Source organism: Haplochromis burtoni, unplaced genomic scaffold (genome assembly GCF_018398535.1).
Source record: "Haplochromis burtoni strain Fernald_Lab_line unplaced genomic scaffold, NCSU_Asbu1 Contig_11, whole genome shotgun sequence".
Classification (NCBI taxonomy): domain Eukaryota; kingdom Metazoa; phylum Chordata; class Actinopteri; order Cichliformes; family Cichlidae; genus Haplochromis; species Haplochromis burtoni.
The window spans coordinates 2130630-2149293 of record NW_024582372.1 but is presented as its reverse complement, the minus strand read 5'-3'; the positions used below and the strand labels follow the sequence as shown (position 1 = coordinate 2149293).

The following is an 18664-nucleotide window of genomic DNA, read 5'->3' as shown; positions in this document are numbered from 1 at the left end:
AGCGCTATATAAATCCAATCCATTATTATTATTATTATATGTTATATTGTAAATTAAAAGCGTTATTCCAATTTCTTTTGTCTTGCGTGCTTGAGTAAAATCTCTGATGAGCAGTGGAGGGTAACCTCTATGATTCATAGATTGGAACAGTGATACCCTCACCTTTAGGAAGCGGTGACTGGCAGCTTTTTCATTGGCTGTGATCCAGTTAGCAGTACCCTTCTTGGCATACTCAACGTGGTAGCCTGTGATTGGTTCAGAACCAGTGTAGACAGGCTTTTGCCACTCAACCACCAATGAATTATCTCTCACTTCACAAAAGGTCAGGTCATAGGCTGGGCCTATATGAGCCAGATGATGAGAGGAGAAGAACAACAATTCCATATTTATCTTTCTAGAAGTGTAAAAGCTTCACTTTTGACTCAGAGTTTAAAGTCAGTCACTAAAAAGTGAAATTTACTAACCAGGTTCTGGCATTGTCCAGGCATCACATGTAAGGTCTTCTGAATGTTTGGACGCTGGTCCAAGACCAGCCAGGTTGGCTCCATAAACCTGGAACTGATAGACTGCTCCCTCTGTCAAGTTCTCCACCTTTTAATAAAATGTTACATGGTTAACTAAAATCCTAGTTATCATTATCAATTTAAACAAAATGGACATGCCACTTTCAGAGATGAACAGGCCAGTTTTGCACAAAATAATCAGACCATCCCAAATAAAATAATATGTATCTTAACTTTTGTGTGATATATAATAAGAAGAGTATGCAAGTATGTATGCAAAATTGTGGCCCTCTTCTGTTTGTTTTGATGTTTGAATGTTATAAAAAGAGTCCAAATACCTTATAAACTCTCTCTGTGATTGGTGGGATATGAACCTCCCTCCACATGGTTGTTCCGCTACGTCTTTTGTCCACATAATACTCTTTGATCTTTGCTCCTCCAGAGCGAAGAGGCTTCTTCCAGTTCAGGATCATTGAATGGCCGTCGCAGTACAGCAGTGCAATGTCATAAGGAGCAGATGGGGTGGCTATAAGAACAGTATTGAGTTTTAATTCTTTAAAATGAAAAGGTTTGGGGCAGTTATCATGGTTAACATCTGCAGTAGTGAGCAAATATTTGGCATTACTGACTAAGGGCAGCCTTGACAGTCAAAGGTGCTGACTCCTGGGATTCATCACTGAGACCCAGCTCATTGATAGCCTGGACGCGGAACATGTAGGTTTCTCCTGTGGTCAAACCACTAACCACAAACCTGAAGAGACACAAACGTGACACAAAGCCCATTGTGTAATAAGCAGCCAGAGAAAAAAAATCAATTTTTGAGCCCAACCGTGTGTTTGTGTGTCGCTAGAAACATACTTGGTGTTCTTGTGAGGTTTGTGATTGGCTGAGGTCCAGTTCTTGGATCCTTGCACACACTGGTCAATGTAATAACCAATCAAATTATTAGGTTCCTTTGGAGGAGCCCATTGGATGAGGACAGAGGTGTCTGTTTCCCTTGTCGCAATCACCTGACCAGGAGCGGATGGTACGCCTGCAATTGATTAAAAAATAAATAACAAAATAGCTACATAATACTGTAATTACAATTAAGGATACTTTATATTAGGTTCTTCTGGTTTTCAAGTGGCTGCTACTCAGTATCTATACCACAACCCTCTTACACCTGACCATAATTTTTATGTCAGCTTCATGTTTGAAACATTTGAAACAAATCTCTCAGCTGACATATTGAAAACTTTTTGTAGTAAGCAGTTCAGAAGATCACCCACACCACATTTTGTTGTGAAGTAACACAGAAATACAATTAAAGGTGTTGCAACTGGTAATTGGTAATAATAAACACTACTGCTGTGTAACAGGAAAGGAAAAATGGAGGCAAACCTTTGAGTTCCTGAGTCTGAATAGGTCCAGTTGGCTCTGATGGCGCACTGGTCCCATAAATGTTGGCAGACAAAACTCTGAACTTATATTGTTTTCCCTCTGCCAGGTCAAAGACAGCATAACGAGGAGATCGAATAGGGACCTGGGTGTTAACGCGCTGCCATGCGCCACTGTCTGCCATGCACTGTGGAGAGACGGAGACATGGAAGCAAGTTTGTTTACATTTTAAAAATGTATTTTATTTTTTCAAGGCTTGTCTCTATATGTGTTATACAGAAGACCTGTAAAAATAGTTTAGGCACACAAGTTAATGCAGCTGCATAATATAAAGGAGAAAAAAACTGCTGTTACTGCTTCGTCAAACTATAAACAACTGTTGAGGGGGAAGTCAGTGAATTAGAATATGACATTGTTTGTTACCTTTTCTATGTAGTACCACATGGGAGCGCTGCTGGTGTACGCTGGGGCTTTCCAGCTCAAAACAACATAGGTCCTGTCTGTTTCTGAGGCATTAATTCCTGATGGAACACCTGGAGGCTTTCCTTCAGCTACAAAGAAACAAGACTGAAAACGTTAAAAATATAATACATATTGTATGTGGCGTAACAAATACATGAACCAGTCGCTTCCTTGCGTACATCTGTTCAATTGCTTAACACAAATATCTAATCAGCCAATCACCAGTCAGCAACTCATTGCATTTCAACTTGGAGACATGGTCAAGACAACCTGCTGAAGTTTAAACAGAGCATCAGAATGTATGTATCAACTTCAATTCAAACCCACCTTCAACTTCGTCATGGTAAGACACGATATCCAGTCTTCCTCCAAGCCTTTTGGCTACAGGAAGATAATGAGATGATCATCATGTGTTTGTGATTGATACTGACCTTTTTTTGAGATCATTTTAAATACAAATTTGTTGTTTATATAGGAGCTGAACATGTACTGTATCTAATGCTATAAAATAGACTGATTAGTGTGTATTTTACAAGTCTAACCTGCCCCCAAATAAAAGCATGAGATAAGTACAATATGACATAATTTAGTTACATAATGTGTTTTTTATTATGTGCTTTAAATCAGGGCTGATTGTAATTCTACATGAATAACTGTTTAGCAAGAAACAAGAAGACGGTTATAATTTCAAACAACAGTGACTACAATAATGACAACATGACACATGGCAAAACTTCAAAACACTGTATTTTTAAGGTGAGCTTAGACATTTCTCTGTATTAGTGTAGTTAAACCCACCGTGAAGCCTCTCAAACTCAGTGGGGTCCATTGCAGTGATGGGATCAGACATACGAGAAGGTTTGCTGATTCCATGCGAGTTAACAGCTCTGACTCTGAAGTAGAAGGAGTGCCCTTCAAACAGCCCAGACACCGGATATTTACAGATCTTTATGGGGTGATCGTTACATTGGGTCCAGTTTTCAGTTCCAACCTCACATCTAAGAAGAGAAAAGATGAGAATGTCGCAGAGTTAATGAAATGAATGCAAATAGAAAGATCTGACAAAATACTGGTATGGCATGGAGTCATTATAAACATGTAACTATTGCAAAGAGTAATATGTATACAAGTTTATAATGGATGTTTTATGTTTTGTGTATGCTACCATATTATTAAAAAATGCTGATTGGTATATGAGATCAGAACAGTGTACCTGTTGGAGCCTCACTGAAAGCACTTGTGCTGAAATTATCTGTTCATTATGATGCTAGACAAAAAAAAAAGACATAAGCAGGAAAAGAGCTTCCTAAGCAAAAAAAATGCAGATTGAAAAAGAATGAAAAGCAGCCAATAGGTAGCAGAGCATGCCCATTCCTGCTCTGTTTAGGTTAAAATATGAGCGACAGAAGAAATAAACAAAAGCAGCTGTGTATTTTATGTGCAATAAAGAGAACATGGACTGCCCCTCTTCCTTGAGACAAAAAAACAGTAATTTGATACTCAAGTAAGCTCAATAGGATTACTTAAAGTAATTAGTTTGTCTTTATGCTGGCCAGTTTATCTGTTTATGGCGTTTATACCAGTAACTCTTACTTGTCGACAAAGTATCCCAGGATTGGACCCTCTGTAGTTGTATTAGGAGGCTTCCATGACACAATGACATAGTCTCTGTTGGCATCATGGATCTTGATGTCCATAGGAGCACCAGGTGCAGCAGGGACTGGAGGAGGACCATCTAGACAGGAAGTGATGACGTGCATTGTTTTAATAATCACATTATTCATAAGAAATAAGAAGCAATAATAATTAGCATTAGCAGTTAGTAGAATAAGTATTATGTTGACAGCAAAACCGTATCAGTTTCATAAAATCTAAGCTCCAGTTTCCAAACTGGATTTAGAAATACGTTAATCTTATCCAGTCCAACGCTTGGCTCATCTTACCTGCGACTGAGACAAAGGCGCTGTGTGCTGCGGTGCCTCCTTTAGTGACCATGCGCAGGGTATAGAGACCCTCGTCATCTTTGTAGAGATTTGGAAGAGTCAGTTTGCTGAATCCTCTACCAGTTTCAATCTTCACCCATTTAGAGTCAAACAGACGAGTGTCTAGGAAAAATGAGACAGGCTCATTGACTCAGCTTCACCGCATAACTCTTATGAACCTCAACTATAAAATGCTAAAATAATGAAACATCAAGTTTGAGTAAATAAAGCCTTTCTGCATACAACAAAAATAAGCTAGAATTTTCTTTTATACCTCAGGCACACACGTAGCAAATGAAACGGCTCACAAATTTGGGGTGATATTACTTGAGTCTACTTAACTGCTTTTGGTATAATTAATAGGCAATAAAAATAGTGTCCATAACATTTTCTAATTTTTCCACTGCTGTGCCTCTGGCTGCATGTCGGCTAGATTGGGTCAGGCAGTCACTGTGGCATTTAGCATATATTACTAGCAATTATAGGGTAATTACTGTATCATAAAGTGCTATTTTATATCAATTACCATCTCTGTACCACTGTGCCTCAGGCTGTAGGTTTGCCAGGTTGGGCTCCAGGGTCATGGTAGCAGAAAGGGTGGCAGATTCACCCTCGGTAGCGAACACTGGTCCAAACATCTCCAAAAAAGTAATGTGGATTTTAGTGTAATGGATCTTTGGTAGCATAGAAGCTGGGGAAAAGAAGAGAGATAACATGAAAGAGATAGTAGAACTGGTGGTAACAGCATGTTGCTTCACACGCTCTTTTGAAAGGAGAATAGAGGAATATTATGTTAACTCATATTAAATGATAGAATTGTATTACAGTTGTAATTTATGAGTATTTTAAAATCTAGTGCTGATGTTCTCTGGAGGTAATTACTTTGCCTACCTTCATAAGGCAGCCATGCATATGAACAGGACTCTTCCTCCTGCTTGAATCCTGCACAAAAAAACAACAAAAAACAGTAAACGTTGTGTGTGATTGGCAGCAACAGCCAGCTGAAATAATACAGATGTGCAGTTACAGATTTGTATGATTCATCTAAATATGATTACTTTTTTTATGAATAACATTTATTGTAAAATAACCCTACATGAAATTTGTTGAAATGTTGCTAATTGCACAAGTAACTCCTCATAGTAAACACTCAGCTGTAGGTATAGACACTTTGTGAAGTAGCCTCTAGTCTCAGAAGTGAAGCCAAAGTCAGCAAAAGGAGAATCCTGTGGTCTGTGTGTGTGTGTCTGTGTTGGGTGGGGGGTCTGATTGTATGGAAGTTTATTGGGGAAGTGACACAAATGTTAACCCAAGTTTAAGTTATGATTTAATTTGCTAGTTTTAAATCCTGTTTTGCACAATTAGGGTTGATTTTGTAACATATGGTCCCATAGTGAATTAGCCTTCCTATTTAGAGAATAGTGGGTTATGATTTGGGGTGTGATTGTATTTCGATTATTGTGCTTAATAGGTTGCTACTGTAAAACCACGTCCATGGTTTCCTAGTTAGACCTAGTTCCTGTCACAGAGTTCCCTTTTTGCTTACAGCAATCAGTCTCATCGTTATTTGCCACAATAATCACAAAAGTGTTATCAACCCAACTTGAAATATCATTACCAAAGGAAGTTGGATATTCTCTGCTTGGAGGCATAGCATATGATCGTGAGGCAGCATCAATTAAATAATTACTGGAATTTGATTTATGGAGTACAAGCGGCGCTTTTGCTCACACATCACTGTGGTTTCTTCTGATTGGTCTGGGCATGTTGCCTGCTCCATATCAAGAGTTTGTGTACACCTTGTCAAGTGTACAGTCCCTGATGTAAGTTAACCTCTCAGTGTCACAAGTATAGCACTGGTTTCACAAAGTCTTTATTGAGTCGATTGAGGCAAGCTATGGATCGTAGCAAAAGAGTGGTAGATCGTGCGAATGGGTGGCAGACTTGGGGTGTTTTGGTACTTTGGCTAAGTCAGTTAGCAACACTAAACTATAAACAAATGTTTACGTTCTTGCATCTGGTCTAGAGTTTGGGGGTTGGCTTGTGTGTGTATGAGAGTCAGCGTGTGCAACCCTGTTGCACGTCCATTGCTTTACACTTAAAGCCTCTGGTTATCAGATTGAATGGCTTACTCTTCACAATAATGGAGGCCTGACTGGAGGCTTGTCCATGGAGGTTTACAGCCATAGCAGTGTACTGAGCTGTATCATCAGTTGAGCATCTGGAACACAGAATAAACATAAAATGGTTGCATTTTGATCAAAAGATTTCCCAACAGATTGCAACAGATTAGAGCATAAACGAAATGGTGATTGAGCACTGTGTCATACTTAGCATAGGCTACTTAGCTAAATTCTGGGACTTCATGGCAATCTTATGGATTTTACAGTCATCTGTGAAATTACCGAAACTGCCTAAATAGCAGGTGAGCTACATATTAGAAGATCTGCCCTGACAGGACTAACTGCTCTCTACTGACACATTGCCACTGTGCATTTTCTTCAACAGCATATATGAATCCACTTCACCAAATGAGCAATTATTCCCCACATGAATGCTTCATGTTGCCAGGGATAATCAGCAGTGGAGAAGACAGAGCACAGATTGTGTAAAGCCCCATTCACACTTCAATTAACAATGCTTGGTTTACTTATTCAGAGAATGTTTTGGTTTAGACCCACAGCTTTCCTTTTAGGAAACACCATGTGCCAAATCTCACCTGACAAACAAAGTAATGCTTGCAGAATACTCAGTGCATAGTCCTTTGAGTTGGAAACAAGGCCACAGGGCAGGGGGTTAATTGTATCTTCTGTGTGGGCGGATTTTATAATCTGCCAATATGTTAGAGCTGCAATGCAGTTCATCACAAACACTGTGTCTGCTAAGCTTTCTCTACGTTATATTTACATAGAGGTTACTGGATTTGTTTTCTTTAGAGCAGTGTAGCTACAGATCTTTGGCCATTCTGGCAAGTTGCAAAACTTAAGTGGTCTTTTTGTTTCTGCTCATATCGCTCACTTTTCCACAATCGTATGTCACACCTTTAGCATGTGACATGAGACTTTGACCCCTTGACAAATTAATAAACTGATATAGTCATGAAAGAGGATGTTATTAGCATAAATTGCAGAAGTAATGTGGGGGAGAACAGCGAATGTACTCTCATTAAGTCGCAAATAACTTAAGCTATACAGTGTATAGGTGTAGGACTCGTGAGGTGTCTATACATAACATAACTTCTTGCTGTCTATTTCTAACCCTGCTTAATGCCATGCTAAAGTTTTGCGGTAACTGTTATTTTAATTATTTAGCTATTTTAAAAAGTCATAAGTCATGGTAAGAATGCAGTACTCAAGAGTATGATGTGCTTCATGGGTGTTTTTTCTCCAAGGAGTATTAACTGCTGGCTGTACAGTGTGTAAGTAAGGAAACAGCGGTGGCCTGAAAGATTCCCAGAGTATCACGTACCACTGAGGTCAGCACTTGAACAGCTGAGCTTCCACAGACTGGAGGGAGAGTAGGATAAGCTCCAGTCCCCTGACTTTAACTACACAGCCCGCCCACACCTTCAGGTGACAGACGGTAAACATCTCTGATCTAATTTTGTGCATGGGGCTTGAAAGAATTAAGGAGGAGGAGATTTCCAATGGCTCGCTACATATTCTTAATCCCGATATTTGGGCAGTGAGACCAGTGGCCTTGTAACTCAGTGCACTTCATCTTAAGAAAACATAGAAGCAGACAAGTACAAGCAAACTACAACCCATTTCCAAAAAAGTTGGGATGTCTTATAAAATGTAGATTTAAAAAAGTAACATCAAGGAGAGGGAGAAAGATGTACAGACATGGACAGAAAGAGACGGGAGTTTTAGATTGTGACCCATTCTTAAAGTTCCAAGTCAAAGGAAAAGTCCTTTGTGAGAAAGATGCACCATAGTGGGAAACGTTTTTCCCATTATTGTGCTGGACTGCTGTATTATTGGATTTTCTTCTCTTTTGGGGTCTTTACCTTACAATATAAAATCCCATGAGATGACTGCTATTAGTAAATTGGTGGCAGATAAATAAAAATATGTTCAAAAACTCTAACCTTTATTGAACTTAATGTACCTTGGGATCTCCAGGGAGTGGATTCCACCTTTGGCTTCAACCAGATATCTTCCAGAAGACAAGTCCAGGATCATTCCATCTTTATACCTAAAATTGAGCAAAACAATAGCTATCTTCATGAAGCATTGAGTAATAAAAGGTATGAATGCAATGATGTATCCACAAGACCACAAAATGGTCTTTTACGTTTATTCTTGGGATTTTATGGAAACCTGTGACCCTGAAAAACTGGCTTCCTTTTCATCTTCTTACCTTGTAGTTTGGCCTCACCACAACAGACAAAAAGCTGGGAATGACACTTCATGAGAGCCAAAACTCTCATGTCTGCATCAGCATTAAGATCAGCGGTAAACATAAAAAAACACAGCTTGATGCCCACAGCATGTGATGTGAACTGAAGATCCAATCAGAAACTGACCCACAAGAATTTTTTGACCTTAACTGTGCTTCCTGCCTTATTTTGGTGCAATTTGAGACGGCAAGAAGCAAATGTCAACATTTATGTCCAAACACTAATTTAAAAAGATCTTTCACGTTGGATAGTAATTAATTATATTAGACTGTGTTGTTAAATATCTTGCGGACTGTCTCATCTAGCCGAGTGACTGACTCCACAAAGACCAGACTATGAGCACAACTGCGAGTGAGGTGATAATGCAAATCAGTAGAAACTTGTAAATCCTGATCGTCTATTTCCTCAAGATCGCTATGAGGACAGCCAAGTTACTGGCCATACATGCTGCACATGCAGCAGCATTAAAAGACTGTCAAATACATACATACATAATTTTATTAGGGATTAATAAAGTATTCTGATTCTGAAATCTGCTATTACAGTCTGTACTAGAGCAGACAATGCTATCCCTTAAATAGGTTTACGGGGAATAAGGCGTTAGCCAAATGTCTACAGTCTATATTGAATGAAGACTTCGGTGATTTTACGTTTGTTGTTTTCTTAATATGCTGTCCTCAATGTTGATTCATAGCCATCTGCTGCTGGAATGCAAAGTCATGAATAAGCCTAAGATATGCACATGAGAGCACTTATGACAAGGCCCATGAGGAGAGCATTCTCATTTCATACCAGGCAAACCCTGGGCCCATGGCATAGTCACTCCTCCTTAGACAGGTCATAAACTGTGTTACAGGGATTATTCAAAACCTTCCTGAGATGAGGAGGAAGATTCTCAGCATCCATCACAGAGGTCTGTTGATGCCTAACTGGCATGTGAACTCCCAGTGACTGTGAAACAGCAATGAAAGAACAACCATGCCCATACATAGAAAATGATGTGTGTGTCACAAACACAGTGGAGTAACCATTGCTAGCATACTGACTTAAGCGTAATAGTCAAAAATGTAGTGGTTGGTTTGTACTACAATGTAGCAAAATATGGAAAGAAAACTAACAAATAAGAAGTCGTATATCGACAGTGGGAACTTTTAACTTAATCATGGATTTTCAGTGTCAGAAGCTACATCTCCTGGATGCATGGGTGTTTTGTTTTGTTTTTTTAAATTACGTAAGTTCATTTTATACAGACCACAGTGACAGTCAGAGTCAACAAATCACGTAGAGACAGACTTACCATTTTACAACAGGCATGGGGAAGCCCTCAACAGTACAGAAGATTTTGACTGGAGTGTTTTCAAACACCATGTGGGATCTGAGTCGGACCAGGAACTTTGGTCCCCTGATCATGGGCTCCTCACGCACATATTTGTCATCCAATTTTGTTCTTACCTAGACAGGCAAACAATAAGACCAGTATATGACAGATCATTTTAAAATCCATTGTACTATAAAGCATTAATATTAATAAAATCCACAGGACAGTTAAACAACGAATATAGAAGTCTTGATTAAAACAGTTACAAGATTCTTACCACTTCCTGGATGCGGGTTTTTGTTTTGTGCTCATATCTTTCCTCCATCGCCTCAGAACTAAAGACAATGACAAAAATAAGTCAGTTTCCTAAAACCATGATAAACCTGAGCCCTGTAAGCTGATAATTGAGCATCTAATATAAAATAAATAAAGATATCAGTTACTTTGAGATGTGGACCATCCCTGCCAAAAAACCTCTTACAGTAAGTAGCACTGGCTTCCCAGCTGTAATTTAAAAAATGCCTCATAGTATTTGGTCCATACTGTGGGACATGGTGCATGTTTCTACTCATTAATCAGTACTGACCTACCAAACATACATTGCACTTCCTGAAATGTGAGCATAAATATAGTGCTATAATAATACTACAGAATGAAAGGTTTTAGCCTTAACTTATTTTATGCATGCTTCCCAGTTTATGTCCCTGAAACACAGGCAATAATTATGGGAATAATGCAGGATGGGGAAAGACAACTAAACATGACCTTAAACAGGAAGCTATAAACAGGCCATCAACATACACTCATCTGTGAATCTATGACCCCTCTGGCAGTGTGATCACGGCTGTCAGAGTCTTAAGAGTCACACTGTACAGAGGGCAAATTACAGATTATCACCTCACTGCTCGACACCTGCAGTTTTTTTGTGTGTATTTTTTTTTTAAACTTGCCTAGATCTTGATTAATCACACAGCCATTGCACAACTCTCACTTTTAGCAGTTTATTTGCCAAATATATAAGATCCTGGCTAAAGTCTGATGTAATATTATTTGTATATAACATTATGGATACTCCATAGCAGTGTTGTTCATTGCTGTTGTTCAAAAAAACAAAACAAAACCCTTCAGACAAAAAGTAACTCCACAACTGCCACCAGAAGTGCCCTTCAGCCCCTAAAGTCAAGGGGATCTTGAAAGCTGGCAGCAACAAACAACAGTTGGTACGGTGATCTGCCATCTGGGGCAGGAGCAGCAATGCAGCATTTTAAGTCAGGGAGATGAGTCTATCCTTGACCTTGACCGGGAGTGACTCTTAGTATTTGTGTCACACAGAGATTTGCCTTAAAATAGCTAAACATGCAAATTTTGTGGTGCACTTTAAAGGAGATTGGGTAAACATATGAGGAAGGAAAGGGAACATATTCATGCATCTCTTCTGTTTTTAGTGGTATAAATGCACCTGGAATGGCTGTTTTATCTAAAATAATATAATTTTGAGTATAAGTAGGGAATGGAAATAATAAATCTTTTTAAATAGTTTCAGTAAAGAATGAACAAAGCAACCAGAGTACCTGTTCGTACTCTTTTTTGAGTCACACATACACACAAGCAGACATGAAAACAGAAATGGTAACTAATAATATGAAAAATCACTAATTTAAGGACAGATTTTACAGTAGCAGCCTTTTTATTCATTTACACTATCAAACCTAATCAAATTTAGGAAACTCACCATATAGTTAACAAGAAAATTACAATGAAAAATCCTCCTTACTCATAGGAGTTCCTTAATCAAGTATGAAATCTTTTCATAAAGCTTTTACTAACCACCTCAGAGTCTTTATGTTGGTTAGTCCGTCTGTTGCTTACATGGCTTCATTTGCAGGTTTAGTTGTACAAAACCTTACTACTGTTACACATCTAATATTAGTAATATTATTAGGACAATTTAAGTAACTTAAAACTATAAATAATACAGAGTCTCTTGGTACCTGCTATATTCTTTAACCACATACTGGCTCTGTTTGTGGTGGTATTCATGGTTGTAACTTCCACGTTTGATCCACGCTGACATGATGATGCCGTAGATATTGACCTGTTGGACCAGCACCACACATTACAAGATTGATGCATACAATCACAAAGACAAACACTGAACGATTCTTGAAGAGATGCTTGAAATTTTGAAAATAGTCATTTCCAATTACATTTCAGCATGATGTTTTTATTTACTCGACCCTAAAAGGAAAAAAAAACACTCCTAAACTTTGGAAACTTGAAGTCTGCATTATTCCCCCGACATCCAAATTCATAAACATAGCTGACTGTCGGCTCCAGGACTGACAAGATGACACTATATTGATGGAACACACGGGCACAAATGTAAACAAAGGGCATGGACAAGTATGGATAAGAATAGCAACTGAAGCACAGCTGCAGCCAAGAGTGTGGTACCAGTTTGATAGCAGTAATGGCTTGTGTGTTTAACAATTGCCAATAAATATAATTTGAATAAATTAGACAAAAAGGAAGCCAGTTACTGTAACGTGACTAAGACAGCACGGCATTAATCCATTATTGATGATAGGGACGTAAAAACTGACACTAAAAACACAGAAAAAGAAAATGTTGCCATACAAACGTATCACTGACAGTTCAGCATCCTTAAATGTGTCATCAACTATGTGCATGCTGCTTACGGCTGTCTGGCTCCAGCTTATTTAAAACGTTCATTATTAAGAACATTTCAGGAAATGTCTCGTGTATAATCTGAAGTCCTTTTCATTTGTTGTGTGTTTCATATAAACAGAGTAGATGTGGACTTCAAGGCAAGAGAATACAGTAGCTTTGTCTTACATCATCCACACACACAGGGGAGTATAACTGCCTTGCATCACCTCATAGTCCTCAGGGACCAGAAATAAGGTCAGATGAAACGTGAAGCGATACTGCGGCCCAGCCTCCCTCCCTGAAGGCAACTGAGACGTGCTGCACCGGCAAAAACATTTCTACTTCCATGTCTTTGAAACACACTGCTAAGATTCAGTGTCACTGTATGCATCACTTCTATTGGCCCAAAGCGATCCTCCAAGCAGAAAGTCAGCCACAGTAAAAGAACAAAACAAAACCCTTGCCTCCAACCTCTATCCCCAGACAGCAAAAATAATCGTTCTCATTTGAATAATGAAGCACAATATTTTATTTATGTCCATCACTCGTATTTTGCCCTTTTACAGTCATTATATTTTCCCTGAAATGGGTAACCACAGTCTTACTGTAACTGTCTGACTATTTGGTATTAGCAAACATACTGTGGGTGTTACCTCACGTAACACCCAAACATCTCAATTGTAGCTGTAAAACTTTATAGATCTCAGTCAGAACAATGCAAGCCTTTGAATTTCTCCAGTCTGACCATAAACACTTCTACCTAGATGCAAAACTAGTGGTAGCAACAATACAGTAGCTCAACATTGGCTCAAGCGCTTGTACATTTTCTAACTTGAGGCATAATCTTTGTTAGCGGATAAATGAGCTCAAGTATACATGAAACCAACACATTTAAAGTCCAAGCGTTGCACACCGACAGACAGCCCTCTGTTGGTCACTCATTCACGCCAAATGAATCACCACATATCGCGAATGCAGTAATTAATATTCATAATAAAATGAAATTAATATATAGTATCACTCATCACATTGAGTATCATTAATAGCTCTGACTAAGGAGCAAGAAACATCTCTTGGCTGTGCCTCGGTCTGTTCTCTCTATGCCATCCCACTGATCCCACCAGCTATACTTGGATTTGAAACAAAGCTGCAGATCCAGAGGAGAGAGGAGCATAAAACTGAATTTAAAATTGATTTTCTTACCCCTTGAGATTCCCTTTGCAGCGACTTCGGCTGTCAAGCTGAATCCACAGGGAGTCAGCCTAAACCAAGTACAGGGCCAACAAAACCACCACCCGTCTTCAACTGTTCCCCACCTGCTTCTCCGTGAGGCCTTAAAAGGAGACAGAGCTGCCTATATATAACCAGTATCCTTCAAGACTCATAATTACTGGAACCAGTAAACTATTTGAATAATAGAGTTTATTCATTACACTTTGTAATGGAAGCCAACCGATTTGTTTTTGGTATTCCAAATTAATGGTGCATGCTTAATAATGAGTTATTTAAGTATACGAGAGCACACAGACAATGCAGAGAATCTGACAACAGTGATGCTATGTTTTGGGAGGGGGGGCAATACCACACTTTCACCAGCAGCACTTTTAGCCCCACAGACTAGACAGCAGTATGGAGAGCTTTCAAGTAGCACTTAACTAATGAGTTTTACCATGCCACAATAACATGTTAATGAATAATAAAATGTGTCACTGTATGCATCATTATAGAGCTTTTAAAACATGCACACTCAAACTGAGGAAAACAGATTTAAATTCTGTATTACAATGGCTGGATACGGTGGATCATGAGTTTATAGCTACATCTAAATCTAGCTGCATATTAGTTAATACTAGACCCTCTCTAAGGTCTTTCACCATTCTGTGCTGAGAAATGTCTTAAGACACTGTGCCACATGCTGAACTTTGGCCAGGGTCTATTTATAAAAATAGCTACAGTTACAGCTTGACTATTCCTGACACAGTGGAGGAGCTTTGAAACACATTTCACATCTGAGACAAAATCACATGAGAGGACAGCATAAGTCACATTTGGAAAAAGGGAAGACGGGGAGAGGGAGGCATGGCTGTGGTTTCACGTGGTGCTGATGACATAGACAGGAGAATGAATACGCCAAACAAAAGATGAGAGTACAAGAAAAGCTGATTTAGACAAACACCTAGTCAGTTTAAAATTGATGTGACTGGGGATTAATGCTTTCCGGAGAGATGCTGTTCTTAACAAGTTCTATTTGCAGGGGTCAAATTTTTCTATCAATCAGCAGCTCCTGAAATGAAGAAAAACTGACCTGTGCAACAAACAAATTTCATAATCCTTAATTTTAAACTCTTCATGAAAAAGATGAATTCCCAAAGACCAGTCCTTGCTTTTTTCAATATTATTACATATCACCATGTCAAGCAGACAGTCAATAATACCCTTTATCCTGACCTCTAATCTCTAAAGCCATGGTTCAGTATAAATAATAATAATAACTGTTTAAATATTCTGTGACTCATCTAGTTAAGTAGAATGGCTTAAGTATAGTCTAGAAATTACAGAAAAAAAGTGTGCGTGTCTGTGTCTATCTGTGTGGTGGTGCTGGGGGTAAAAACAAAACCATAAGCTTTTGTGGTAGGAAAAGAGCCCCCTGTTGGTTATTTAGTACTATACTCTCCCTGATCATTTTGCTACATCATGGTTAACACTGAGGCTGAAAAACAGATTTTGAAAGCTAAAAACAGACAGTGCAGACATATGGAGTCTAATCAGGCTCTGTTTATGATGGAAAATACTTTTTAACAGCCAGCCTGAAAAGACAAGAGTGAAATAAATTAGAAATGTTCCTTCCATACCTTTAGTTTGACACACTGGCTAATAATGGGGCCTCATATTTATTATGGCTGGCCCATTCATTTAGATGCTAAGTGAAAAGTAACAGGAGAAGCGTACTGTATACAGTACATTTAACCTACTTTATGTTGAAGACAGTTTTGCCAATACTGACCAATTTCTGTTGAAAACATGCATTAATTGGTGCTGACAGAGTAAATCAGCTTTCTCGCGTGTTCACTCTGGGCTTTTTAATCCGCAGACTAGCTGTCACACGCTTCCGTTTTCGTGTTCTGCATAGCTGGTGCCAACTTGTCAAAAAATCCCAAGCAGATGTCAATGTACAAAGTCGCAAATGACATGTGAAGTAAACTCCCCGGTTTTTTTCTAAGCCTAGCATAAGCACGCATATTCAATCCACCAGGCTGTCAAGAAATATGTTTTAAAGAAAATAAAATGACTCAGATTGAATAATTCATTTTTGTGTTCTTGTTTTGATTTTTGTCTCAATAATATCCGTAAAACGTGTCTGTACAAACTCAAAATATGCCTATATTTCTTTTTCTTTCTTTCTGTTTTGTCTTCGCTTTAGCTCAATGATCAACCTCATGGTTAACACTGAGGCAGAAAAAGTTGTAATGCTAATGACTGTGTAATACTTTAGTACAGTGATTCTAATATGACGACGATATATTCAACATATTTTTGACTGGAGGATAGGGACGTCTGTACACTGTTGAATCAACGCACCACATTTGAAAATATCACCGGCAGACTCCGGAGAATAAATGAAGCCACCGGTTCTGCTGCGTGATGACGCATGAGCGGAGCATCGCTTCTGATTGGCTAAGTGAACAGGTAGGTAGTGACGCGATGTGGAACATAAACAACAAACAATGGGCTGTCGGTTATGGACCGTGTGAAGTACTTTAACCGACAGAAGCTATTTGTTCGGGAAACTGTTTCACATTTGAGAACTATTGCGAGTTTCGGCTGTGACGTATTTGACGCAAGGTGAGAGATTTTAAAAATATGTTATGTGTGTGTAATACGATCTTTTTGCTGACATAAAAGAGTCGGGCGTTTCACGCTAAATGATTGTTTTTAAACGTCGATAGCTAGGATTATAGTTTTTGCAAATGCATCTACTGTAGCTAATTTTGGTTAATGTGAACTAGTACCGTAAACAATCTAATCACACCGAGTAAAAGGGTCGTTAAAAGTTCTCTGTCGCCATTTCTTTATTTCCTTAACAACAGCAGTGACTCCAGACGATTTTACATTGGGCTTCCAAATGTTTTGTTTGGTCTGAGGGCAAGGTTGTTCCCTTAATCAGAATAGTTTCACATATAGGTAAACTGAGTCAATAAAAGACCCACAAGTGTGTGTGTGTGTGTGTATATATACTTTTTTTAACAATATTTGTGTTGATAGACATTTCTGTCGACTGTATTTTTCATACCAGGAACAACAAACAGATATTAAAGTAGCTGTCCAAACAGGCCCAGTTAATACGTTTGTGAAACTTTGAAGTTATTTAAACAGCATTTTATATCTGTTTGAAGAGCGACAGAAAAACTGCCGGGATAATATTTTTGTCTTATTTTGTGCTTTTTGATTGTTTGTGTGTGTCAGTTACATATTTTCATCAGAATCCACAAAGCTGCGTGCTTACTGATTCCACACTGTATATGTAAAATGTAATGTAGATGTTTAGTTTTACATATAAGCTGCCATTTATTGACTAACCTGCTATTTTATTTTAGGACAACCATGAGGCTCTGCTACCCCTTATTGATATGCCTGGTCCTAACCATGTCCTCATCTTTCATAATTTCATCCAAGTAAGTACAGACAAACACTTAGGAGGTGGTTCATTAGAACGTATAGGTTTATGTAACGATAGACTGAATTTGTTTTCCTGGTTTTTGTTTTTTAAGAAATCTTTCTATATTTCAGACACATGTGGACCAAAATGATCCTCACCCATCACTGGCCAACCACTTTCTGTTCGGTGAGTTTGTATAATTAATGAAATCATTGCCCTTTAGTTATTGTAGTTGTGCAGAACCAGTTCCTGTCTTCCAAGTGAAGCAACCTTATATAAAAAAGGAAAAAGTGCGCTCATGGCAGCCACACCCAGATTGAACTCTGCTGACTGACTTTTTTTTTAATTTAAAGTGTCATTATTTAATGCCAAGTGCCTCATATTTCACTTGTTCCATTCTTAGTTTTTGGTTCCTTTCCAAAACATTTGAAGTATGCTGGGTTTGATTCAAGCTTATCAAAGTAGTTTCAAGGTCAGTATTATGAAAACACAGGGTTAGTATCACTTCTTACCTGGGTAACACTATGTATCTAACATGATACAGAACGTGTTCTAGTTTTTCAGTAGCAGCTGAAGTCTTTTCTTCATCGGTAGATCAGTAATAAAGCTCTCGTAGACACAACATAACACAATGACTTTCTCGTGTTGACTGCAAACAGTTTTACCACAACTGCACCTTAAGCCCTTGAAACAATTGCTAGAAAAGTCCTTTTATTTAAAAAATGAAAATAATATTATAATCTGTATGATTTTTTTTTCATTTGTATCCCATCAGCCATATTTGTGCAATTTGTTCCTTAAACATTTATTGTGCAAGTTATTATTATTATTATTAATTTATTTATTTATTTATTTTGAGGGGACAGGGGTCACAGTAATGATGCAGAAGTTTAAAAAATTCAAAGAATTAATACTATACTACTCCACAGCTCATTTTTTGAATTAGACATTGTAATTGTAATCCTGCTGATTGGTGAGCTGTGTTATACTCAGTCTGCATTGTCTTTAACCTCATCATACATTTCTATTAGTTTTACTCTCCTTTGTAGACTCAGCCTGTCCGTGTTTGTGATCGTGATTGGTGCCAATGCCACCCCGTTCATGCACTTGTAAATAGACTGTAAAACCTGGGTCAGCTTATCAAGTTAATGGCCACCTTCATGTGATCACAGCCTGAGTATTAAGATAAGATAACTCTTTATTGTCATTGCACAGTCATACATAGTACAGTAGTACAATGAAATTGGAAAACTGTCCTACGTCGGCACTACATATAACACAACACGACAC

At 38.4% G+C, this 18664-nt stretch overlaps 2 protein-coding genes across 2 annotated transcripts in view; one reads left to right on the top strand and one right to left on the bottom strand.

Annotated features, from left to right (window-relative positions):
• Positions 1–14248, bottom strand: part of myom2b (myomesin 2b) — a 29542-nt gene extending 15294 nt beyond the window's left edge. The window contains exons 1-19 of the mRNA XM_005915121.2: positions 13921–14248; positions 12039–12142; positions 10325–10382; positions 10027–10181; positions 8438–8524; positions 6460–6548; positions 5219–5269; positions 4854–5018; positions 4289–4450; positions 3939–4080; positions 3144–3343; positions 2673–2726; positions 2307–2434; positions 1887–2070; positions 1362–1536; positions 1133–1254; positions 842–1029; positions 465–591; positions 163–341 (exon numbers count right to left, since the gene is read on the bottom strand). Of these exons, the coding sequence (XP_005915183.1) occupies positions 163–341; positions 465–591; positions 842–1029; positions 1133–1254; positions 1362–1536; positions 1887–2070; positions 2307–2434; positions 2673–2726; positions 3144–3343; positions 3939–4080; positions 4289–4450; positions 4854–5018; positions 5219–5269; positions 6460–6548; positions 8438–8524; positions 10027–10181; positions 10325–10382; positions 12039–12121 (2349 nt within the window). The 5' untranslated portion in view covers positions 12122–12142; positions 13921–14248. The remainder of the gene's footprint in view (positions 1–162; positions 342–464; positions 592–841; positions 1030–1132; positions 1255–1361; positions 1537–1886; positions 2071–2306; positions 2435–2672; positions 2727–3143; positions 3344–3938; positions 4081–4288; positions 4451–4853; positions 5019–5218; positions 5270–6459; positions 6549–8437; positions 8525–10026; positions 10182–10324; positions 10383–12038; positions 12143–13920) is intronic.
• A 2156-nt stretch (positions 14249–16404) lies between these two features.
• The window catches only part of rnaset2 (ribonuclease T2), a 7602-nt gene continuing 5342 nt past the window's right edge, over positions 16405–18664 (top strand). Inside the window, exons 1-3 of the mRNA XM_005915122.3 lie at positions 16405–16560; positions 17313–17390; positions 17506–17560. Coding sequence (XP_005915184.2) covers positions 16457–16560; positions 17313–17390; positions 17506–17560 — 237 coding nt within the window. The 5' untranslated portion in view covers positions 16405–16456. The remainder of the gene's footprint in view (positions 16561–17312; positions 17391–17505; positions 17561–18664) is intronic.